Raw genomic sequence first — 25,596 nt, forward strand, 5'->3', positions numbered from 1 at the left:
CCTCTGCAATAATATAGAACCTATCCTACAGACCATTTTAATTTCTTTAAACCGGGCGGCAACCTCCGGTTCTGCTGATTGAAGCCGATGCTTCATGTCTTAAAAGCTGCATTCTCTCTAGTGTCCAGCAGGGGGCGACTCCTCTGGTTGTATAGAAGTCTAGTCTAAAATGACTCTACTTCTCTCTTGATTTATTCCCTCAGTAAACATTGTAAACATGAGTTTATGGTCTCAATCACTAGTTTACAGTCTTCTTCAATACAGCATGATGTTCATTTAGTACATTATGCTCCATTTAGAGTCAACACACCATAAAGCAGGGGATGATTTAGGGGCGGGGCTACACAGTGATTGACAGGTCTCTAACCAGAGACATATACGGTGTCTCTACATCACTCCTCCCCAGTCCAAATATGGTCACTTCCTGTTCACTGGTTGCAAAAAAACAACATGGCGACGGCCGTAATCCAAGATGGCGACGGTGAAATCGCCGAACTCGAGGCTTCATAAAACCGTCCACAAACGAACGAGTGACGTCACAATGACCACTTCTTACATACAGTCTATGATTTAAACTCACCATAAGGTTTCATGTTTCATGTATAACCTAAATGACTATTTGCTTAAAAACTGAAATATTGTCAAAAACACGAACATTCTGAAGACTCCTATCTTCAACTCTAACCTAGACCGTGCTTGCTCTCCTCTCACGGCTGCCGGTAATATGGGACAGTAGCTCCCATATGTGTTCATGTGTGCTATCAGTTATTTAAACTACAAAACTGTCTTCTGGTTTGTTCGGCTTTTCAAGAATACATCTCTCTCTCTCTCTCTCTCTCTCTCTCTCTCTCTCTCTCTCTCTCTCTCTCTCTCTCTCTCTCTCTCTCTCTCTCTCTCTCTCTCTCTCTCTCTCCTCTTCCTGGTGTGTTACAGTGAGAGAGCGGGGTGGGTGTCGGATTACAGCCAGATGGAGGTCAGGTGGTTAAATAAAAGAGGTGCAACATATTTAGGAGTAAGTACGAGTGGCCGTTTAAATAATAATCACATTAATAAAATGGCACACAAAGTGCAGGAAAGGAAGAATATTACAGGAAAGCAAGAGAGAGCGTCTGGAAGGTTTGGGAAGCACGAGAAACCCAACAACCCTCGTTGTCATGGAAGTGAAGCACACGATGGGTTGTTATTACAGTAATGAATCTAATTCTCCTTAGCTTGCAGAATAATTGAGGTTTTGAGCATGTACAAAAGAAAAAAAAAAATAAATGACACTGACCACGCAGTCTTATGTAAAGACTGACAGCACAAAGCGGAACGCTTCTGTGTTTCTGCAGGGATAGAAGGGTCTCTTCCTCCGGGCCCCAGGCTGCTGGAGACCCGCTGGAGGGAAGGGAGGCAACGGGAGAACCAGAACCAGGACTGAGCGTAGCGGACCGTCGGACCCCCTGCTGTGGTGGAAATGAGAGGTTTTCTAAAAAGGGACTCTGGTGTTCTGAAACACTACCGCTTCAGTCCACAGGGGCCGCTAAAAAACAAGTTAAATAAACAAAGTTTGTCACCGACGCGATTAAAACGGTCGAGCCTGAACTAAGCCCCGCCCACCGACCGAGCAAACGTTCCCGTTTTAACAGCCTAACGGTTCCCTCAAACGTTTGAGGCCGATTGGCTGGTTTCGTTCGGGGCACTAAAGAGGAGGCGGAGCGACTTGAAGTTACCGACTGGACCGGGATCAATGAAGCGAGGACCACGTTCAGCACTTGTAGGGCGTAGTAACCACGACCTCCTCCTCCTCCTCCTCCTCCTCCCTTTGGTGTCTGAGCTTCCGTGAAGGCAGTAAAGGCCTTAAGCCAGCAAAACCCTCCCATCACACACACCACATAAAGCAGATTTAATACCCTGCTGCAGCTGGATTAAGAGCACTGGCTTCTCCCAACACTGAGGGGTCTGCTGGTGTGTGTGGTGTGTGTGTGTGTGTGTGTGTGTGTGTGTGTCCGCGTCAATACGTCCAATCTCTTTATGTGCATCTCTGCTACTTGCCGCTCTGAGCCGGAGGCTTACCGGCCGTTACTAGAGACGACGAGCCTTTTTGTTGATCTACAGCCGGCTCCACGTCTCCGTAACGTCCACCTCCATCAGCTCTGCCCACAGAGAGCTCCGTCACCAAGGACGGAGCGCTTTCAAAAACGTGGAACGCAAACTTGCTCCCGTTGACGCACCCGCAGGCTCGGTAAGTGTCTCAATACAAGCACACACACACACACCACACACACACACACACACACACACACACACACACACACCATTGATAAAAACACCTGAAGTTATCAGAGTTTCATTAGCTGACTCTGAAAATATCCACAAACCACATTAGACGTCCGTTTTTTATTTAAACTAAATAAATAATAAAAGGAGCGCAAACACTAGTTACCAGTTAGGTGACAAAGTAGAGACACTCCTCTGCCGCACACATGATCTCAAGTTTGTACCCGTTGTTATTAATCTGTCCACCAGATGTTAGCTGTGCTGACAGACAGACAGGAAGGCGAAGAACGCTAATTCACCGCAATTTCAAAATAAAGTGGCGCAACGTCTGTATAGAACGATGCCACGAAAGTCCAAAACGAATGCTGCTGTGTGTCCGTGTGAACGGGACGTGAAGACTAAACTGAAACGCTGTGTAATAAAAGAGAAGACATACTATTAGATATTGTTTATCTCAACCCTTATATCCAGTCTGAAGACCTTTGACATGTCCAGTTTACGTCCACGTCTGTCCATCATTTCGTCCTACTTGACGTCGGGTGTGAGATTGTCCTCATTAGCAAAAGCTGTGGCCTAAAACACTGTGCTTCGTGAGGTTCACGGTGACTTTTCACCAAAATTCCGATCGGAGAATTCTCGAGTCCCGGTGGACGTTTGTCCCAAATATGAAGACATTCCATCAAAACATGATGCAAGAAATGAAGAAGTTCCTCTGTCTCTAACGATGACTCGCCGTTTCCTCCCTGAACACTTTTCACTGTACTGATCGGAGCGGGGAGTTTTATTTGTGTCATCGTGACAACAAAGCAGCAGCTGTCCGTCTCCACCTGGCAGCCGGCTCCTTTTTTTTAATTTTTATTATTTTTTTAAATCAAACGACTGTCAAAGCTTCCAAAGATGGCCGACGCCGGCGTGCTGGAATGGAGAGCAAACGCCTCTCTGTGTGCTGTGAAGTGAGTCGCCGTATAAAAACCCCAAGCTGTACACACTGACCCACTTCAGCCAGTCCTCTTTATTGGCAAACCAGCCACCCCCACCCCCCACCCTCCACCCACCCCCACCCGACACACACCCTGTCTCTACAAAACACACACTAATTGGTATTTGAATAACAATGGAAGTCAACATTTTCAATTTAAATAAAAGAAATGTTATTTTGAATCTTGTGGAGATGTTACATCACTAAGAAATGATCCACATCTGTTTACTACTAAATCACCCACAATCCTTTGGGGAAACGAGGAAGAGACAAGAAGAGCACCGCGACCCTTTCACTGGATGGCGGGTAGAATGAAAGCAGAGAACTTTCACAATAATATACAAACACAGACGCTGCAGCTGCTCCTCTCTCTGCATGTGGAGCTTCATGTAATGCGAGAGCCGATCGATTATAGCCGCAGTCAATTAACGTCGAACATGCCTGCCTAGATGCTAACTCAATTAGCGGGGACACACACACACACACACACACACACACACACACACACACACACGGCGACAAATGCAATTTCCCCAACGTGAAGCAATTAACCAGCGAGGCCGGCGCTTCGTTCTCTCTCTTTTCTGTATCGTTCTCACTGACAATAAGTCAGACTTGTAAGAGCAACAAACACACACACACACACACACACACACACACACACCACACACACACACACACACACACACACACAGAGTGTTGTGCTACATGCTACATTCAACGGCGCCCAAATCTCCCCTCCTTGGAGCGTGAATCACGTTTCTCACGTCGAGCTTCTCAGATGAGTAGGATGTCACATTAAGGGCTGTGAATAATGGGTTGTAACTGTCCTGTATTCATACATAATGAGGGTGCAACAGTACAGCGAGCTCACGAAGATATTCATCCACAAAACAAACCACACTTAGATGTCACTCCTTCCCCCTCAACACCAGAGGCCACGACACATGTTTACATCAATACCGACAATTTAAATTCCCTCTCCGATACACCGACCAGCATCAAAATCCTGCCATGACAAGTTAGATATCAACGCAGCTTATCTGATATGACGAGGCACGAAACGAAAGCAACAACCACACACACACACACACACACACACACACACACACTCACACACACACACACACACACACACACACACACACACACACACACACACACACACACACACACACGGCCCTCCTGAGGTCGAACTTCCACGTTGGGCTCACTGATCGACTTATCTGCAGTATAGCAGCTTGTGTCAGAGCGAACGTTACCATCCAGTCACAGCTGAGCGACTGCGTGAAGAAGAATTACTGAAACACACACACACACACACACACACACACACACACACACACACACACACACTCTACACTACAGTTACCGTTCGGGTCCACTACAAGAGCTCAGTTTTGAGTGGAAAAAAAAAGAAAGAACAAAACTGTCGTATCCTGTATGAATACACAAACAGATACTAACCAGGTGCATTGAGTGACTGTGTGAACGTGTGAGAGACCTCTGAGCTCATTGGCTGCGCTGGCAGTGAAAGCTGCTGCTCTGTGAACGAGTGCTGACAACAGTTGTTGTTGAAAGCGCAGCGAACGGGAGTCAACAGTTGGCTGGAGAGACCTCAGGTGACAGAGCAGCTACAGGCCTGTGCTGACTGTGCACTCTCTCTGTGTGTGTGTGTGTGTGTGTGTGTGTGTGTGTGAGAGAGTGTTGGAGAGAGCAGTCATTCATAACCACTCCCCCTCCAACACACACACACACACACACACACACACACACACACACACCACACACACCACACACAGAGAGTCAAAACCACAATAATACATGACAGCTCAAAGTCCAGGTCTGACTCAGACAGTGTGAGCATCAAAACTCATTTTGGTAATAAATACAAAAGACAAAATGGAAAGTATTTGAATTATTACTACAACTTAAGATGTTGTTCTATGGTTTATAATAATAATGAAAGGGTATTTTTTGTAATTTAATAACAAAAATAATATCTATTTATATACTTTTAACTGTTAAAGAAACAAAATAAATGTAAAACAAACAAACAAACCAGCAGCTCAGCTATCTGGTTCTGACTCCACTGTTCTGTCAGTAAGTGTGCGAGTGTCACACATAATTACCCTTCTATGAACTCACGTACACGCTTCACTCGTGAATATTAATGCTGCTCAAATCTGTGCTGTTCAGAACCTCACAGACCGGACCTTTAGTTCTGCTGCTCTCGGTAGAATCAAGTGTGATAGTCTCTTACCTGAGCTTCGGTTAAACCAGCCTCCATAACCAGTCCAGAGCCGATCATCCCATGCCGGCCGTGCAGACGCACTGGTGTTCACACCACACACACACACACACACACACACACACACACACACACACACACACACAGTCAACACAGCAGATCACAACACACACACCAATTCAAACACACACTCGCTTTGCATTTCCCCTCTTTTCCTCTTTGAGATTACCTTTGTGTGTGTGTGTGTGTGTGTGTGTCATCTGCGCCTAATGACAGCTGACACACTATATGCCACAAATCCTCTCTCTCTCTCTCTCTCTCTCTCTCTCTCTGTCCCCTCCCCCCGTCATGTAGACACACATACTCCTCCCACAACATACACACACACACACACACACACACACACTGCTCCTTCCTATTAGCCAATGTGCAGAAAAAGAAAACCTCCTCTAGATACTGAATGATTTACACGACCTGCTGTTCTTAAATGTTGGTGAAAGCAGTATTTCATGTCAGTTTTACACACTGTATATGATCGATCACACTTCATACGAAAATATTACAAACATTAGCTGAATCTCTTAAACATTTTAAGCACTTTAAATTGCTCATATGGTGACATTTAAAAAGACAAAAATTCTAGACGGTGCCCCACAATTAAGGGTTAGGCATTGGCCTTTTAGGAACCTTCTAGTAACCCAAAATTGTTGGCCCCGCCCCCCTGTTTTGTGGTTGAGACATTCCGTCGGCGGCGTATACTCACACACGACGGTTCGCGTGAGATCTTACGAAAAAGTCGCTCGTCATTTTTTGTGCCTTTTCCGACAAAAGTCCAGCGACACGTGAACTCGTCACGGCACAGTGTCCTCACAGGAAACAGATCGTGGTTTGGGTTAAAAAAAACTATGGAAGCGGCGTTACTTAAGAAGGGAAGTTACGTCATCTAAATAAACCAAAGTTGAGTTCTCGTCTCTCACACACGGGGCACAAACAGCGGTCTACAGGACCTCTAGTCCCGCCCACTCTATTGGGTCTTTACTGTCTTTTTACTTCCTGGTTCACGATTACATGGTCACTGTGACGTCACCTCATTGGTTTTATGGGCCGACGTTTTGAAGCCTCGAGTTCAGAGTTTTGGCCGTCGCCATCTTGTTTTTTTGCGACCAGAAGAGACACAATGGGGCGGAGCTAACTACAACAGTCAACCAAAATCTTACAATTAACTTCCATGAACTGAAAACACACTGAGAAAGTTGTAAAACGAGGACAACTCCCAGATTGGACAACGCCGTGGTAGAGACCTGTCAATCAGCGTGTAGCCCCGCCCCTAAATCATCCCCTGCTTTATGGTGTGTTTGACTCTAAATGGAGCATAATGTACTAAATGAACATCATGCTGTATTGAAGAAGACTGTAAACTAGAGATTGAGACCATAAACTCATGTTTACAATGTTTACTGAGGGAATAAATCAAGAGAGAAGTAGAGTCATTTTAGACTAGACTTCTATACAACCAGAGGAGTCGCCCCCTGGTGGACACTAGAGAGAATGCAGCTTTTAAGACTCTTCATGTTAGTCAGAATACACCTAACAAAGCACTTTGACATAAAAAAACACTGTTTTGGAAGCAAATGGAAGTCTGTCTAAAACAGCAGAGCCAGTGAGTGACAGAGAAAGACTGAGAGAAAGGAAAGGCTGTTTTACTTTATAATAAGCCTTGTTTGGATAATGAGCCTCGCACTAAGTGAGATGGGCAGAGAGAGAGAGAGAGAGAGAGAGAGAGAGAGAGATGAGAGAGAGAGAGAGAGAGAGAGAGAGAGAGAGAGAGAGATTTTAAAAAGGACACACACACACACCTTTCCCACGTTGACATGGTTTGCAGTTACAGGGAACCACTTTTAACATTCAGGAGATCGACGTGAATCTGAATGTTGCATTTTGAAATATGGGTGTTGTTTTGTTTTTTAAAATCATAAATAGATTTCTTTTAAATCCTCACTGACATTAAACTGACCTGCAAAACTGTTCTGCAAATTAATCCGCAAAGTTTTCATTAATTTGCATCTTAAGCCACAGAAATAAAACGGTAGAACAGAGTGCCGCTACCCAGAGTTACATGATAGAGATGTACTGTGTTTGTATATATATATATATATATATACAAATATTTAAATGAGTTCACTCACCTCATATGCAAAGCATCCTGGGTAATCATTCATCATCACTCAGTCCTCTCTGAAAGACACATAAAACAAGAGTCATGATCAACATGTTAAAAGAATAATTTTCCAGCTCATATTTCCTGTTGTTGCTACTTCAAAATAAAACTGAAAAAGCGCAGACTTTTATTGTGAAATACATGTTTATCACCGAATCAGCAAGCAGAGCTTTGTAAGCGGCTTCTTACAAGTCTTCTACAAGAGTAAGCGGCAAAGTAACAGGGGGGGGGGGGGGGATTATTGATGAAAGATAATGCGTTTATCCATCATTTTACAGCCGCTCCTTTTTGACCGTTAAATGTATCCGATGACGATCTGATCAGGCAGCGCGGACACACATACGTGAAGGCGTGGCTTGGGTTTAAATAAGTATGTTTGTTACATAAAATAAGTACGTTCGTTACTTATCTGGGAGTAGTTAAGTACGCGAGTTGCGTAACAAAACTATGGTAAAATAAGTCAATGTAGACTTTCACGCAGGACGCGAACGGCGGTCTACTGGGTGAAAGTCCCGTGTTTGTTTTACCCGTCCAACCTCCGCGGCCACCCGTCCCTTGAGGACTTTCTCGCTCTTTAATCTTCTACTTCTGGCTAATATTTTATATGGTGTATGGTTTCATCAGGCTTAGTGGTACTTTCCGAGACCAGTAAACTAAACTTTGACGGACTTCCCCCGTTATTACTGGATGAATGGATTCACGCTAAAGTGGATGAATAATGTTTGAACTTCCACAGGAGTTTGGGGCCACACCCAGGATTAAATACGTGGAAGTGTGGGTCGGTTAAATACCCCGTTTTGAGTTTTTAACAGTGTGTGAATTTATGAGACTTTCACCTTGAAAACATCACCCACTAGTTACGCTGGGAGTCTCACTCTTGCCCACAATAACACAGGAACCCGCTGTGGTTCCCAGACACTGACCCGGCCTGTGGAGGACGACTCAGAGGGTTCTGAGGCCTTCTCTCACACCGTGACGCTGACCCGGACCAGTGTGGTGCCGGTCCAAGGTTCACCGAGTTCCCACTGGCTTCGGTTCGCGTTCACAAAACGTCTGTATTTTACGAAACACTTAATTTAATGCGGACACCGGCTTGAATCGAGTACAGTTACAGCATGTTGAACTATTAAGTTTCACTCGATCACATGAGCGGCTGCAGAGACACTGAGAGTCTACCTGCTCACTGGGTGTCAGTCACTTATGTGTCGGCCCTCCTTTTCTTATGTAACGGGGTGAAAACTCATCTAATCAGGAAACAACACAGGCCACATGAGTGATTCACGTCTCTCTCCCACCTCTTCTTCCCACTTAATGTGATGAACGTGTTTCGTGAGAAAAGGTTGCTCTGACTTTGACCCCGACTCGCTGCTATTTGTGGTTTGTAATTCGCCGCCGTTTGTTGCGAATAATTCTGTGAGGTGATATTTATGAAATTCTATACAATTGTGCTCCTTCCCACTCAGTCCAAAGAACTAGAAATGGGTGATAGGTTGAGGATCTTACAGTCAATGTTGTTCTTACTGAGTAACACACAATGTTGGGCGGATTATGAGACAATGGGCCCCCGGGCACACAGACGCTAAAGGCCACACAACCTCTTCTACATATCAGAGAGACTTACAGACGTCATCACAGTTTGGCCTCTTTACAGTAGTCATTTATAGTCACTTTGAGACTCTTTGTTTGAGTCTCTTTACAGTCATTTTGAGTCTCTCTGTAGTTTATTTGTTACTCTTTGTGTACGTTTTGAGTTTCTGTTGTGGTTTTGTGTCTCTTTATAGTCATTTTGTGTCTCTTTGTTGTCAGTGATTCTTTTCATAGTAGTTTTGTCTCTTTGTAGTCGTTTTGTCTCCATTTGTAGTTGTTTTGTGTCTCTTTGTAGTCATTGATTGTCTTTATAGTTGTTTTGTGTCTCTTTGTAGTCATTGATTGTCTTCGTAGTTGTTTTGTGTCTCTTTGTAGTCATTGGTTGTCTTCGTAGTTGTTTTGTGTCTCTTTGTAGTCATTGGTTGTCTTCGTAGTTGTTTTGTGTCTCTTTGTAGTCATTGGTTGTCTTCGTAGTTGTTTTGTGTCTCTTTGTAGTCATTGATTGTCTTCGTAGTTGTTTTGTGTCTCTTTGTAGTCATTGGTTGTCTTCGTAGTTGTTTTGTGTCTCTTTGTAGTCATTGGTTGTCTTCGTAGTTGTTTTGTGTCTCTTTGTAGTCATTGGTTGTCTTCGTAGTTGTTTTGTGTTTATTTGTAGTCATTGATTGTCTTCGTAGTTGTTTTGTGTCTCTTTGTAGTCATTGGTTGTCTTTGTATTTGTTTTGTGTCTCTTTGTAGTCATTGATTGTCTTCATAGTTGTTTTGTGTCTCTTTGTAGTCATTGATTGTCTTCATAGTTGTTTTGTGTCTCTTTGTAGTCATTGATTGTCTTCATAGTTGTTTTGTGTCTCTTTGTAGTCATTGATTGTCTTCATAGTTGTTTTGTGTCTCTTTGGAGTCATTGATTGTCTTCATAGTTGTTTTGTGTCTCTTTGGAGTCATTGATTGTCTTCATAGTTGTTTTGTGTCTCTTTCTAGTCATTGATTGTCTTTATAGTTGTTTTGTGTCTCTTTGTAGTCATTGATTGTCTTCATAGTTGTTTTGTGTTTCTTTGTAGTCATTGGTTGTCTTCATAGTTGTTTTGTGTCTCTTTGTAGTCATTGGTTGTTTTGAGTCTCTTTGTAGTTGTTTTGTGTCTCTTTGTAGTCATTGATTGTCTTCATAGTTGTTTTGTGTCTCTTTGTAGTCAGTCGTAAATATCTTTGTGTCTCTTTGCACCTGTATTGCATTTCTTTGTTGTTGTTTTGTGTCTCTTTGTAGTCTTTTTGTGTTTCGTTGAGGTTATTTTGAGTCTCTTCCTGGTTCGTTCGTGTCTTTTTGAGTGACATTCTGTGGGTGAAGGGCCGGAGGGCCCCGGACACTTTGGGTCCCTCAACATGTGATTGGTCGAGTCGTTCAGTAATCCATCCACGACCGGTGGGGAGGGTGACGCAGTTGCACTTCCACCACATTTAATGTGCATGCTTTTCTTTTCAGGGAGGTCTGCTAGAACACATTTTAACAAAAACAATTAAAAACAAAAAATCAGGCACAAGTCTGCGCCATAGGTTTGTTTCTTCAGTCACTTTGATGATGATTCATTTCATTCGTGCTTCATTCGTTTCACTTCTGCCAGAAGAGACCTGCCAAGTGATAATAGCTTAAAAGCTGCCGTCTTTAATGTAGTAGTAAGCAGTGTGTGTGTGTGTGTGTGCGTGCGTGCGTGCGTGCGTGCGAGGGTTGGGGTGGTAAAAGTTACAGTAATCGAGAGGACCAAATGAAAAGTAGTAAAAAGAAGAAGTGAGTTTTTTTGGTCAGCGGCCAAATCCGAGACATCTGCTAACTCTTCCCCCCTGGTGTGTGTGTGTGTTGTTTCTGTGTGTTGTTTCTGTGTGTGTTGTTTCTCGGTGTGTGTGTGTGTGTGTGTGTGTGTGTGTGTGTGTGTGTGTGTGTGTGTGTGTGTGTGTGTGTGTGTGCGCGCGCACGGGTGAGACAGACAGCCGCCCTCTGAGTCAGTTGGACACGGCGGACTCAAACCAAACAACACTCCAAAAATGCACCTGCCACCACCACTGGAGATAGCTGCATATGTGTTTCATGCATCAGTGTGTGTGTGTGTGTGTGTGTGTGTGTGTGTGTGTGTGTGTGTGTGTGTGTGTGTGTGTATAAAGACTCCGTGACTGTGATTCATCTCAGTTTGTGCACTTTAAAAGTTGTGCAAGGCAGCGACTTCTGAAGTCCAACTCGCTGGTTAGAGAAAGATTCATTTGTTTTTGTTTCCTGCTGCGAGAAGACACAGCTCACCTCTCGGTGAGGACGTCTCAGGACAGTCTTCTAGAGAGTTACAGATTAACAGGAATGGAGGGAGGGATGCAAATAACTCGATCACGCAACAAACTCCCTCGAGGTACAGCAATTAAGTCCAACTAGCCATCTCCTCCCACAGCAACGTCAAGTGGCTTTTATAAGTCATTGGGTCTATTATTATTATTATTATTATCAGTGAAAGGAATACAAACCATGTCTTTTGTAGACATATCTGTGTGTATCAGCTGTGATTAGATTCACCTTTAAACAGCCACATGGTCAAATGTTTGACACCGAATTTTGTTGTTAGTGATAGAGAGTTTCACTTTGAATTATTTGCATATGAGGCATTAGGTAGAGCACACGCACACACGCACACGCACACACACACACACACACACACGCACACGCACACGCACACGCACACACACACACACGGCCTACTTCCTGACGGTGATTAGTTCGTGCCAGTAAGCAGCTCTATTGCAACACAGAGATCCACGGCGACACCGAGTAACGGAGCTGCTTTACCGTACGGCTGCATAACAGAAGCTGACCACTGGCTCATAATCCAGGAAACAGCACAATGATGCCTAGAAGTAGAGAGAACTCAAACATATATTTTTTGCTGTTTTTTTATTATTATTAATGCCATAAATCATAAAAAAAGAAGAAGAAATCCTCTCTGCTCTGTGTTCAGCAGCCTGCTGTTCAGTCAAAGGTTTACTGAATTGTTGTCACGTGACTGTTGGTCTCAGATGAATCAATCATGGCTTCATGGTTCCGCTGAGAAGCTCAGAATTTAATGTATTTTACGCGATGTGGTTACTTTGAACGGTTTATTTGCTGTGATTTTTTTTTCGGATGATACGTTACATTTTTAAGCTTAGTTTCGGTGTCGTTTTGTGACGGAACCGTTCGTCACGCATGAGGTGTTCAAGGACCGCCGGACAGATGAACATCTGACGATAATGACGGTCTTCACAGCTCCTGGCTAACAAGGAACACAAGCTAACGTAAGCTATGTGTTAGCAAGTTGTTAGCAATACTGTATAGCTTTCTAATGTCCACCAGCACTATCGCTGCTGTGATTCGGAAGGCGTGCGCTTTGTCTTCAGACTTGACAATAAGAGTCAGTTATTAAACCTGCTGAAGGACAGATTTTATTTATTTTACAGCCGTCCTCTGTCCTCAAACGCCTCACAGCGTGCGTCCTCCCGCCACAGATGTGCAGAATCAAAAGACAACACAACGTGCTCGTGTCAAGCCTCAAAGCTGCACGAGCATTTTCTGATCATAACTTCACGATGAAACAACTATGAATTTGTCGGACTGCAGTGTGAAATGGGATCAGGCTACGTACTGGATTATCAAAATGAAAAGCCACACCGTGACTTTTGGCTAAACCACAAAAACACTCCTCTTAATAGACGTCTTAGGGACGACGTCCTGTCGCCAAAGAAGCGGGCCGATGACATCACAGTCGGCCCACGTTTGTTCTGCAGAAAGCTCGTTATGCTATTAGCCGGTATTATCCGGCTGGAGGCCCGTGGACTCCCCGTGTCTTCGCTCTGCAGTCACAGTGCTGGAGAATTACAGCCGCCGTCAGCTCCAGCTAACCAAATTAGCACTTGTTACGCAACCTGACGACTCGGCTCTCCTGGTCTGTACATATACATATATATATATATATATATATATATATATATATACATATATACATATATATATATATATATATATATATATATATATATATATACATATATACATATATATATATATATATATATATATATATATATATACATATATACATATATATATATATATATATATATATATATATATATATATATACATATATACATATATATATATATATATATATACATATATACATATATATATATATATATATATATATATATATATATATATATATACATATATACATATACATATACATATATATATATATATATATATATATATATATATATATATATATATATATATATATATATATATATATATATGTTTATGAAGAACAAACAATTTACTCACAGAGTGTATAAGTGGACGTGGTCCTCATGACGTCACTCATTGGTTTGTGGACGTCGCCATGTTGTTCTTTACCACATCTGGACTGAGGAGGAGTGACGTAGAGACACGTCTCTGGTAGAGACCTGTCAATCAGCGTGTAAGCCCCGCCCCCTAAATCATCCCCTGCTTTATGGTGTGTTTGACTCTAAATGGAGCATAATGTACTAAATGAACATCATGCTGTATTGAAGAAGACTGTAAACTAGAGATTGAGACCATAAACTCATGTTTACAATGTTTACTGAGGGAATAAATCAAGAGAGAAGTAGAGTCATTTTAGACTAGACTTCTATACGACCAGAGGAGTCGCCCCCTGGTGGACACTAGAGAGAATGCAGCTTTAACACGTGAAGCATCAGCTTCACTCGGCAGAACCGGAGGTTGCCGTCTGGTTTTACTATGAAAGTCCAGCAACACGTGTCAATTTCTGCTCCTTACATGCTCACAGTCAAATAAACTTCCGTCTTCCCAGGAAACTACTTAGTTTTGGGATTAAAATAACTACGTAAGCTGCATTACTATGGTACGGCGGGTACGTCTACGTTGACTTCTCGCACCTTTAGAGGCAGCTACATCTGAGCTGCGTCAGCCGCTCAGGAAATCATCACAAACCACACGGTCCACTGGAACATGCAGCAGATGATTTTGAATGTTTCAAAATATTCAAATTTCAAGAAAGTGCTGCTTACAGAATATCCGTTAGTGATGTCGGCCAGACACAGCTTGAGCCGCTCGTGTAATCGAGACTCGATTACATTTGAGTCACACACTCTTTCTGGATTAAAACAGATGAAAAAAAAAAAAAAAAAACGGTGACCCGATGTACTGCGGTTTAGAGGAGAAAAACCTGCTACTGTCATATATATTTAATGCACATCCTCTACATACATTTTGGTGAGGGAATATTACAGTAATTACAGTGTTCGGGCGCTACAGGAGGCTTTCAGAGGAGTCATGACATGACTCTGTGTGTGTGTGTGTGGGTGTGTGTGTGTGTGTGTGTGTGTGTGTGTGTGTGTGTGTGTGTGTGTGTGTGTGTGTGTGTGTGTGTGTGTGTGGTGCTGTTTAATTAGAGCACTCTTGGTCTCAGGAGGATCAGACCTGGAAGACGACTGTCTCTGCTACGTGACAGAGAGCCAGGTGGCTGTGTGCGCGCGTGCGTGCGTGCGTGTGTGTGTCTGATGAGTTGGTGGCAGTGAGAAGAGCCAGACACAAACAAACACAGTGGGGTTGACACACCCACACCCACACACACACACACACCCACACACACACACACCAGTATATGTGAGATACCAGAGGGGGGGGGGGGGGATCAGGAGCCCAAAACGAAAACTAAGTCTTGCGTTAAGATGGACGGAGGAGGAAGAAGGAAACATGTCAGAGCAGGGAGTCCACGATGCTTGGTGTAAAAATGAGCACATGTGTTTCTCTGGCGTGTGTTTGCTTGCTGAGGATAAGACCTGATAGTGGAGAACTGCACAGTCAAGCCTGTGCCCTTCCTCCTCCTCCTCCACCTCCTCCTCCTCCTCCTGTCATTGGTCAGGGCTTTATTTGAGCCCTCACGTGGTTTAGTGAATTCAAGCCACTAAGGATCCCTCACCGGGCACACTGCCAATCTCACGTTAAGATCTCGGCCTTAAGTACATTCCTGCAGCTCTGAAAAGGTACTTTCTGGCATTGAAACGGTATCAAAACACACCGATATTAAACCAGGGAAGATCACAAGCCTGGTGCATTAGGGCAGAAAGAAAACCACAACGGGAGCAAACCCAGGTAGAACAGAAACAAAACAAAAACAAAGCATGCACAATATCATGTTACTGAAGCTGCATTAGCAGCATGAAAACACCCATAATCCTTTGGGAAAACAACAAAGCAAAACTACAGAAGTTATCTCGCAGGGACAAGGGGGATAAATACAGAACCTGGCAACCGTAGTGTGCATGTTGCAATTCTTTTCAAAGTTCACTCCGGGGTGCAGGAAAGAGTAAATAAGCCAAAAATCCTGAGTCCAGCCCTCAAAGATAACAAATCCAGAGGACTCAGATGGCACCTTTCACGTAGGCAAACGCACAGGTTCTCTGCACTGACACTCCAGCACAGCAGCAAACACAGGCGAACCGGCACAACAGCAAACAGGGACACATTCCTGACCCCGCACGGTGAACGTGGACTGTACCCGACTGCTAGACGAAGACGTCTGAAGCCGCACTGTGTGTCTATTCAGTGTCAACTTTGAGCGGCGCATTGAGTCACCGCCCTGCAGCTCATCCCACGCCATGCTGCGTTCAGGTCCCCAGCAGAATCATCATACAAGCACATGTAAAGATATTTCATTTTTTTTTTTTTCCCCAGCATACTGTTCTCTACCTGTTTTTATTCCCAATGGGATTGCTTTGAGTGGGAAATAATCAATTTTTTTTTTCCCACGATATATATTTTTATTTTCTATCATTGTTTTTATTTTATATTTCTTCCATTAAAAAATAGATATTTTTTTACTATATATTTTTTATTAAAATATAGATATTTCTTTATATATATTTAATATTTTCTCCCAATAATAATATAATATAATATAATATATTATAGCCCAAGGCTGATCAACAACCGGAAACAAAACCGGAAGCTGGTCAATGCACTCTTCAAAATAAAACCAAAAAACAGCTTCAAGAATACCAAAAAAAAAACCCACCTGAGTCGGATATTGCTATAATGAATGTTGGTATTACACATACCGGCAGCTTGCTAGAACTACTACTTATATGGCTGTTTATTGGGCTTCCTATGGTGTTACGTTACATTTGATTTAGATTTAAGTGCCTCTTTTGACAGCTTCAGCACAATAACATGCTAAATGGTAGCATAGCGGAAACCACACATATTAAACTTTCTATCTTTTATATTACATACGCAATGTAATATAAATGTGTCTGCGAATCAAAAAAGAAATAGTCAATATCGATTGGTGTTTTATTTTGAAAAACAAAAGAACGGGGCTTTACTTATTCCACTTGACGCTCGAGTTGGTTAAGGAAGTCCGAGCAATATCAACCGGGAATAAGTCAAATATTTCACCGTGAAACCACTACATGTTCAACACAGTCACACAAATACCTGTCGAATAAAATAAATAAATTTGGGCTCTTTAAATTCTACTTTGACGACAGCAGACAGAGACGAGCAACGGCCGTCGCTATAGCGTCAACGGCTCCCAGCGGCTGTCGCTTCTGTTGATCAGGAAGAGCTTTCATTTTAACGGCTAACCGTTAAAAGTTAAAACAGCAAAGTCCCGTTTGGGATATTTATGCAGCTCACACACACACACATATAGTGTTTGAACACGTTAAACAAACACCAACATATCAACGTTTACTTTAGTTTATTTTTGTTGAGCCATGACAGCCCGGGCCCGGGTGGAAGTAGCATTTCTATCCGTCTAAACTAGCGATAATTTCGCCTTAAAAACCCGGCTCGGAACGGACAGCTATCAGTCACTCAAATCAAGCGTCGAGTCTCCGTGTGTACACTCGCTAACAGTTAATTTAAGACGCTAAAAAAGCACTAAATAAATAACCGTGCACGTTAAATACCGGTCTTTTATTCACCCGGACTCTAGTAATACTTCACGTTAACCCCGTGATATGTGTCCACAGGCGTCATATAACTGTCATAACGGTCAATGTCGCGAGGAAATGTGCACCACAAAGTAAGATAACGTCGGACACTTTACACAAGCCCCCCTTCAGGAAGCGTTATTTCTTTAGGGGGGGTGGTGGTGGGTGTTAGGATTGAGGGAATATGGAGGGTGGGGGTGGTGGTTAAGAGAATGACAGGTAAACTTACCTGGGAAGTTGAGGAAAGCAGCCATGGAGGTGCGCGGAGGTGCGGAGGATGTGGTCGCCCGGTTGAGACGGCGTCGGTCAGCGGGACGGAGCGACAGCGGGGCCGGAGCCGCCATGTTCCTCTGGCTCAGAGGCTCAGAGGCTCCTCGGCTGTTTATCTTTACCAGGAGACCCCCCCCTCCTCCTCCTCTCTCCTCTCTCCTCCCTCCTCCTCCATCACCACCACCACCACCTCCACTCATCTCATTACCACACTGCAGAGCCGAGTGTCTCTCTCTCCACACACACACACACACACCACACACACACACACACACACACACACACACACAATGAATAATGTCAATCTGGAGGAAATAACATTAAAATAAAGAAATCAACTGAAGTTTTACGGTGTTATATGTAGTATTTTAAATATATATAATATCTCATCGGATACTATATAGACATCTTAAGGAACTTTTTAATATATTGCTATTCATTACAATCATTTTAAATGTGTATCCAGCCCAAATGTTGTCTCTATACTTACTTTAATTCTAAAGACCTCATGCTATTTTCCTCTCAATGTGTCCCCAATACATTCATGAAAGTCTCGACACTTTAGTTTAACTAGTTTATTACCCATCTATCAATAAAAAAATACTGTAAAATACCAGACGTAGTAGTCTCTGACCATATTTTAAGAATTGAAATAACACTCGCTGCCTCGTTCATGCGCTGTAGCTCTGTGTCGTCAGCGGTTGAAGTCTCCAAAATGAGCAGTTTACGTAGAACAGCCTACAGAAAAGTCTCTTCCTGTTTCTATATAATAATAATACAAAAAAATCCCAAACAGTCATATCATGAAAACAGATGACTCAAACAACCCTTTCCATCACAGATTCTTTACATTTTTTATTTGAACAAATACAAAGTGTTTGACACGTGTTGTGATCAGTGTTAAATGATCACACTTTACTGGTAAAAGTTGTGTCCTTTATTAAATGAACTAGCAGAGACTGCCACCTAGTGTCTGACTTGACAAATTAAAGTTTTAATAAAGTGAACAGAGGTCTTGATAGAAACATTTAGCTCATGGTGTAAAAAGCATCACAGTCTCTGAGAGCAGATTTCCACCAGTGGGCCTTCTTTTCCCTTGAAGCCTAAAATCTGATTTACACACAAATAAACCGTTTTTATAGAGTTAAAGAACCTAAAGAAGAAGAAGAAGAGGAGGAGGAAGACAAGAGCCGTGAACCAAACTCCACTAACAAAAACGGCCTTTTAACTGATCACACGGCTGTTTATGTTCTAGATGGTTTTTGGGGCCAAACAAAGCAAAAAGACAGCAAGTTTCAAGTGGACTAAAGTGAAGGAAACATCCAGTGTGAGCACCATCCCTGATCTATCATTAGCACACGTCCGTCTGCAGATTTAAGGAATTAAAACCATAAATATTATGGTTAAAGGTGATTATTTAACACACAAAAACTCCCCAATTATGGACTGTGGACCACATGGATGTCCATCCTGATGGCTGATCAAAGAGCACTTCTTCACAGGCAGCTCCTCCATTTGGTGTTTGGTGAAGATTCCTTCACTGAGGGAAAATAAAAAAACAGATTTACATTTTGTATTTTTCTACTATTTTGGTGGAACTGACCCTTTGTTGCTCTGGAACTCTCCCAGCATTCTCACCCAGGCTGATGTGGCCGTCCTTCTCCAGCTTCTTGAGGTGATGGACCAGGTTCACGTTGGCTGCTTGGTGCAGGTGCTCAGGAGTGTCCTGAGGGAGAAGCAGTGAGAGAGGCAACGTTTCCACCGTGAATGTTCACCGGTAACAATCAGTCCCCGGGACGTCTTTACAAAGAACTGAAAAGGTTCCTTCAGAAAGGAATACACTACCCTCGGACCGGGGCCTTTTTGGTGATCTAGATCCTGGTCCCTGGTTCCTCAACAGGTTCCTTGTCCTGACTAAGACCACCTCCATGTGTGCACAGACGGGCAGCTCCGGGTCACTTCCACGAGCTCTTCCTAGTTTTACCATCATAATTTAGTACCTTTCCTCTGGATTTTGAGGGACTTTCTAACGGCGCTAACCGCTGTGACTTGAAAGCATCCCCCCCCCCCCCCCCCCCCCTGCTGTGGAAGCTCAGAGACGATACATTACACTTTACAACAGTTTAAATGTGGCCATGCGGTTTTGGTCCAGACCTTATAGACGATCTTGACGAGGTTCATCGAGGAGAAGGGCTCTCCCGCTCTGCTCCGGATGGCTGCCAGGATCTGCTGCTCCCTCTGCTCCCGGTGGCTGATGTAGTATCTGATCTTAGAGGCCGCATCCTGAACCACGGGTCCGTGACCTGCACCGGGGACAGCGGCGGGGTTTTTAGTTTCAAACGTCCAAAACGACAGACGGACTGACGGACACACAGGAGGAAAGTGTCGGGCCACGATTTTAATCTTTATTTTTGCTATTTCATCTTCAGGTAAAACAACGGCACAAAGGATTCTTGCTTTTGTTTTTTTCCCCCGGTTGGCTCGACTGGATTGATTGACAGGAGGCGGGTCTTAGGTAGGAACAGGAAGCAAAAGAAGCAAAACTGTTATTGAGTAACAATCACTTTGTTAATCGATCGTTGGGGACATTTATCAGGCAAAAATGCCAAATATTCGCCGGTTGCACCTTCTCAGCTGTGAGGATTTTATTGTTTTAAAGTCTTTATTGATTTGATATTTTTGGGGTTTTGGACTGTTGGTCAGAAAAATGAAGCAATGCAAAGACGTCACTTTGAACTCCAAGGAATTTTTCTCTATTTTCTTACATTTTATTGAGCAATTAATAAATTCATTTTGAGGGGGAAAAAAAAAGACATTAATAATAACGAAAATAATCGTTATTGCAGTCCTCCAGTTTTAAACACATTGCATGCTGGTGAATGCATGTAGAAAGCGTGCGCTCGCTGGCTCACCGGGGTAGATGACGTCAGCCTGAGAGTCCAGCAGGGTCTGCAGAGACCTCATGTACTCGTAGAGGTCCTCGAACACCGCCGTGCCTTCGCCCAGGATGCAGTCTCCAGAGAAGAGCACCTGCTCCTCCTCCAGCAGCAGGGCCATGTGGTCGTCGGTGTGGCCCGGGGTGAACAGCACCCTGGGAAAAAAAAACAAAAAAACGTGGCACTCTGGATCTTGTCACAGTACAAGTTATGATTATGTATTTATTCTGATTATATTCAACTTGCGCTTTGGACCGACTTGAGCGTGGCGCCCTCCGTCTGGACGACGTCTCCGTCTTTTAGATAAGTGAAGCTTTTGTCTCCGGCCGACTCCCTGACTCCGCCGGAGCGAGGCAGTTTGCTGACTCGGACCTCAGAACCTGCAGGAGGGAAAAACAGAGAAATGTTTCCTTTTTATTATTATTATTATTATTTCTATATTTCAGACGTTTTTTAATGCAACTTCACGTGTACTATTGGTCTTTAAACCCGTCCCCCCCAGACACACTGTCCTCACCGGTGATGTCCCTGCAGATGTCCTCCACCCCGCCCGTGTGGTCTCTGTGCCAGTGAGTGAGGACGATCTCCTGGATGCTGGTGTTGAACTGACTCAGCGCCTGCTTCAGGCTGCTGATGTATTCGGGCACGGCGGGCTCCCCGGTGTCTATCAGCACTCGCCTGGGAGGACAAGCACACGTGTGATACAGCGTGCATCTATTCATCACATCAAGGATCATCGTTTAATAACCCTGTTTTGCATTTTATCATAAACTTGGACTCTCTGTGGCTGTTTGAAGGCTTTATTCCATACCTCATTATTTATTACCTTCTCCAGCGTTTTTATTATCCTGTATTTATTACTCTGAGCTCATGTTGTTGTTTTTATTGATCGCTATTTAGTTTTCCTTTGTAAATGATAACTATGGTTTTATATATATATATATATATATATATATATCAATTTATATATATATATATATATATATATATATATATATCAATTTATATATATATATATATATATAAAATGATATATATCAATTTATATATATATATATATATATATATATATATATATATATATATCAATTTATATATATTTATAACCTTCCCGTGGAGCCCAGCAATTCAGTAAACATTGTTTCTTTTGCCAACAAGAAAGGAAATATTTCAAAAATTTGAGTGGAATTTGGCGTGACGCAGAGAGAGAGAGAGAGAGAGAGAGAGAGAGAGAGAGAGAGAGAGAGAGAGAGAGAGAGAGAGAGAGAGAACATAACAAAGTTCCAGTAATCTCAAACATGAACTCGTGTCACCTTTGCCCGGTTCCGACCAGGTACGTGTTGGTTCCCTGCAGGGTCATCGGGCCCGGGTTGCAGCCCAGAACCCGGACCACTCTGGCGGACAGCTGCTCTATCCGAGGGAGAACAGCACTCATAGTCGGAGGCGAAGCAACGTTAGCAGCGAAGAAAAAAAGAGCAGAACACACGCGATCAAGTAAAACCGTGGAGTTAACGAAACCCGGATGGTGGTGAAACAATATTTACTTCCTGTCATGTCCCAAAGCAGCCTTCAAAGTAAAAGTCTGTATTTCACAACGTTACTCCAGTAGGAGTATCGGTTATATTGTGTTTAAATTCAAGCGGTTTTTATACTAGTACCTGTATTTGGAGCAGTATACATACTTTCTGCACTGTACTGTTAATTCTCATGTTGACACAAAAACATAACTTAACAATGCATTATTGCGTACATACAACTTCTTAATTGTTTTATTGTTTACTACTTTATCACTTGTTTCTTTTCAGATTTTCCAATATTTTTTAATATATAGATTATTTAATATATAGATTATATTATTATAGTTGTTTTTAATTTGTTTTATTTCTTATCGAAGCATTAGTGCAGAGGTTGACTGTGTAAAACACCTTCTCTCGGTATATATAAAGCTTTTTTCATTTGCTTCCGTTCACACGCGTCATGTACAAACACTCTTGCATACATTACTTTCACATTAGTTCCATATAAATTCTCTTTATGGATGCTTAAAATAAATAAATGCATTACTTCAGTGCTCCTACAAAGAGAAAAAGGCAGCTCCAACCAGGCTGGTGACAACTGAATGGGTCCATTACGCGACATTTACTGAATATCTGTCACAATAAATGTCACCTGACCACACATAAATATCAGCAGCACAGACCCAACACTAGGTGGCGCCATCGTACAGTCTGATTGAGGCTGAATCACTGCTCGAGACCAGAATTGACGACCAGTGTCATGTATTAAGAGATCCCAAATCACCATTAAAGTGATTTTGAAATACTTGTTTTCAAAGATGTTCTTCATGCCTGTTAGTATAGGTGATCAATAGGTGTTGATGTTGCTCTTTCAAATCCTGACAGAGAAGAATATTTGACTATAAATACTATAAGAAGTTAGTTAAACTGGTGACAATGTGTAAATGTCAGCCTACAATGTGATTTGTCCCTCAGAATCAGTCAGCTGTGATTCCCATCAATGCCAATATATATTTTAAAAAATATATATTTTTTTTAGCTTTTCATTTTCCCGTCAAGTGCACCTTGATCCTGGACCACGACGGATCCAGGTCTCTGTGAAGAAGTGGGCTCAACAGTCACCGACCTCCCGCTGCTTTCATCCATCTTATTTCTCTGAGACTGGATGTCAGACGGCCAGGAGCATGCTGGGTAGTGGAGTAGCCTCAGGTTCCTAGCTGGGTTAGCTTAGCTCCCATCTCGGCTCTCCTCCCTCTTCTTCCTGGGGCGGTTCGGTCCGGCAGGTCTGGCTGGTTGGTCGGCATGGGGGGGGGGTGTGGGGGGGGTGTGATGGTCTCAAAGTCCGCTGTACTTAATCCATTCACCACTCGTTTGTGTCTGTATTCATTTTGTGTCTCTATGAGGTTGTTTTGCCCCTTTTCACAGTCATTGTGAGTCTCTTTGAGTCTCTTTGCAGCTGTTTTGTGTCTCTTTGCAGTCGTCGTGTGCTTCTCTGTGGTCGTTTTGTGTCTCTTCCTGGTCGGAATGTGTCTCTTTGAGTGACACTTTGGCTCCTGGGCCTGTGCCTGGTATACTGAGGTAACGAAGCTATGGAAGGATGAAGAGCAATAAAGAGGCATCTTCTGGTAATCCACCGTCATTAAAGTACACAGGACGTTTTGGGCAGCGAGAGCAACAACAGCAGTCACCACAGACAGACCTGGTTGCAGTTGCATCACTTTAAAATCACAATTAAAACAGAGCGTCGAGAGCCTCTCGCTCTACGCGACAGTCGGCCCGTAGAGTGCGTGGTGAGCTAGGGGGCGGCCGCCTCCCCTTCACTTCCTCTAATGAGCGGTGAATCTCTCACACGGAGCGTGACGGGATCACGAGTTGGGAGGGGAATGTGGGCGGCGTGACTGGCACCGACCGGTAAGCTATAGAAAAACACACCGTGGTAACCAATTATACCTGAGATTAGCTTCCTCTTTAAATTGCAGCCTGTGTTTCACTGGTGAAATGCATCTCCACGCTCTCCACGGGTTCTTTTAAAGTGATCCGCTTCACTCGTGAACATGAACTGCGACAGCTACGGAATGAATAACGAGGGATCGACATTAACGAGACAAAATCAGTGGCACATTCAGACAGATTCGTCCTAGCTGTGCATCTTTAATTTAATATATCTTCTTGCTGAAACAGGATATTAGGCCCGGGACACAACCTAATGAGGGATCATTCAAAAGTGCAAACCAATTGGATGTCATCTTGGGAGCAAAAAAAAAGCAGTTTTATGTTTTATTCCTGTTTTGCAAAAGAAAAAGAATCTCTTTAAATCAGCTGGTTAAATCAAGTTTCCCTCCAGAAAAGCACGTTACCCCCCCCTCCTGAAGCTCCCTGTTAGCTCTAGAATTGTGTCTACAATCCTGCTGTTTGCCCTTAAAGCACAACACGGTCTCGTCCGTCCTCACGCTGTGTCCCAAAACTAAATGTCAACGACCTGAAATCTCTCACTGAAGCCCTCTCGTCTCGTCTCGTCTCCTCTCGTCTCGTCTCGTCCAGGACTGCGTGTTCTCGCCGCGCGGTGTGAAGCACTTTGGATCGAGCGTGCGGCGCTTTAAGTGCCACATAAATAAAGCTCAGATCACTCTGATGGGGGAGTTGATTGTTAAGTTACAAAAAAAAAAGGTCATATTTTCAATGTGACATAAATGCTTCTATGGGCACACGTTTGATTTGTGTGTAATTTCCTTTTAATTTACCAACGCGTCCCTGGCGCCTACTATGATACAGCAATAACTAAAGTACCTTATAAGAGGAAACACGAGGGATGATCTCCTCCAACGGGCTTTACATTATTGTATCCCATTAGTTCATGGCCGGTAATCCTACACGCATTACGGCACCGGGTCGATGCAGTCAAATGGACCCACGCCTCCTCCTTACAACGCCTTGTTTGATATTTGTCTCCAATAAATTGTGGCCCATAAAAAAAATGTGTGTAAAAGAGGGGATAATTCAGCTCTCTGTGATATTTACAGGTAGAATAGGTGGAAGTGGGGGTGGGGGGGGGGCAGAGAGACATTATTTCCCTAAATGAAATAGATCCTGACATCTGGGCGTCCAAGGGCCCCATCCTCCTCTCTCTCTCTCTCTCTCTCTCTCTCTCTCTCTCTCTCTCTCTCTCTCTCTCTCTCTCTCTCTCTCTCTCTCTCTCTCTCTCTCTCCCTCTCTCTCTTTGTAATTACACGACATAATGGTGGTGCAGTCGGCTCGTAATCTCCCATTATAATCAGTCTCGGCTGCCTCCACTAGCTCTCCACCACGGATTCTAATTCAATATAAATGTAAATGACTGGGGGAGAGAGAGAGAGAGAGAGGGAGAGAGAGAGAGCGAGAAAGAGAGAGAGAGAGAGAGAGAGAGAGAGGGAGAGAGGGAGGGGGGGGGGGCGTCAGGAACAGTATGGTGTGTAAATGTTGAGTCTGATCTCCACACACATCCCTACTCATATTTACTAGAAGTGGTTCACGTCTTAGTAATAACGTGGAGGGGTTGACCGTGGACCGTGAGGCCCGTAGGCTGTTGGGGC

The 25,596-nt window shown here is 43.4% G+C and overlaps 2 protein-coding genes across 5 annotated transcripts in view; both read right to left on the reverse strand.

Annotated features, from left to right (window-relative positions):
* The window catches only part of LOC137884339 (nuclear receptor coactivator 2-like), a 42,878-nt gene extending 25,262 nt beyond the window's left edge, over positions 1 to 17,616 (reverse strand). For 2 of the 3 annotated variants that reach the window (XM_068726119.1, XM_068726117.1), the window contains exon 1: positions 5,502 to 6,091. The gene's annotated coding sequence lies outside the window, so the exon portion shown is untranslated. Of the gene's footprint in view, positions 1 to 5,501; positions 6,092 to 7,675; positions 7,725 to 17,533 lie in introns of those variants that run through there. The other variant, XM_068726118.1, reaches the window with a different exon arrangement.
* Positions 17,617 to 18,403: 787 nt separating this feature from the next.
* On the reverse strand, positions 18,404 to 22,238 carry lactb2 (lactamase, beta 2). Of its 2 annotated transcripts, none has more exons than XM_068726244.1 (7): positions 21,824 to 22,210; positions 21,028 to 21,188; positions 20,770 to 20,890; positions 20,487 to 20,665; positions 19,729 to 19,877; positions 19,213 to 19,300; positions 18,404 to 19,114 (listed from the first exon to the last, which is right to left on the reverse strand). In XM_068726244.1, exons 1-7 carry the CDS (start codon positions 21,943 to 21,945, stop codon positions 19,071 to 19,073), a joined length of 864 nt encoding a protein of 287 aa, XP_068582345.1. In that variant the 5' UTR covers positions 21,946 to 22,210; the 3' UTR covers positions 18,404 to 19,070. The 2 variants fall into 2 exon arrangements, 1 of the variants encoding a protein (XP_068582345.1); XR_011104737.1 differs by lacking the exon at positions 18,404 to 19,114 and adding an exon at positions 19,420 to 19,548 and having other exon boundaries at positions 21,824 to 22,238.
* Positions 22,239 to 25,596: the final 3,358 nt, after the last annotated feature.

Source organism: Cebidichthys violaceus, unplaced genomic scaffold (genome assembly GCF_023349555.1).
Source record: "Cebidichthys violaceus isolate CVI_PGR_0920_01 unplaced genomic scaffold, fCebVio1.0.p SCAF_38, whole genome shotgun sequence".
Classification (NCBI taxonomy): domain Eukaryota; kingdom Metazoa; phylum Chordata; class Actinopteri; order Perciformes; family Stichaeidae; genus Cebidichthys; species Cebidichthys violaceus.

Bases quoted from the DNA above. Each gene is read 5' to 3' on its own strand.
- lactb2 (XM_068726244.1), bottom strand. From the start codon at position 21,945: ATGAGTGCTGTTCTCCCTCGGATAGAGCAGCTGTCCGCCAGAGTGGTC. The intron at 21,189-21,823 runs GTGACACGAGTT...TTGTCCTCCCAG, and splicing joins CTGGTCGGAACCGGGCAAAG to GCGAGTGCTGATAGACACCG. The intron at 19,301-19,728 runs GTCTGGACCAAA...CTTCTCCCTCAG, and splicing joins TCGTCAAGATCGTCTATAAG to GACACTCCTGAGCACCTGCA.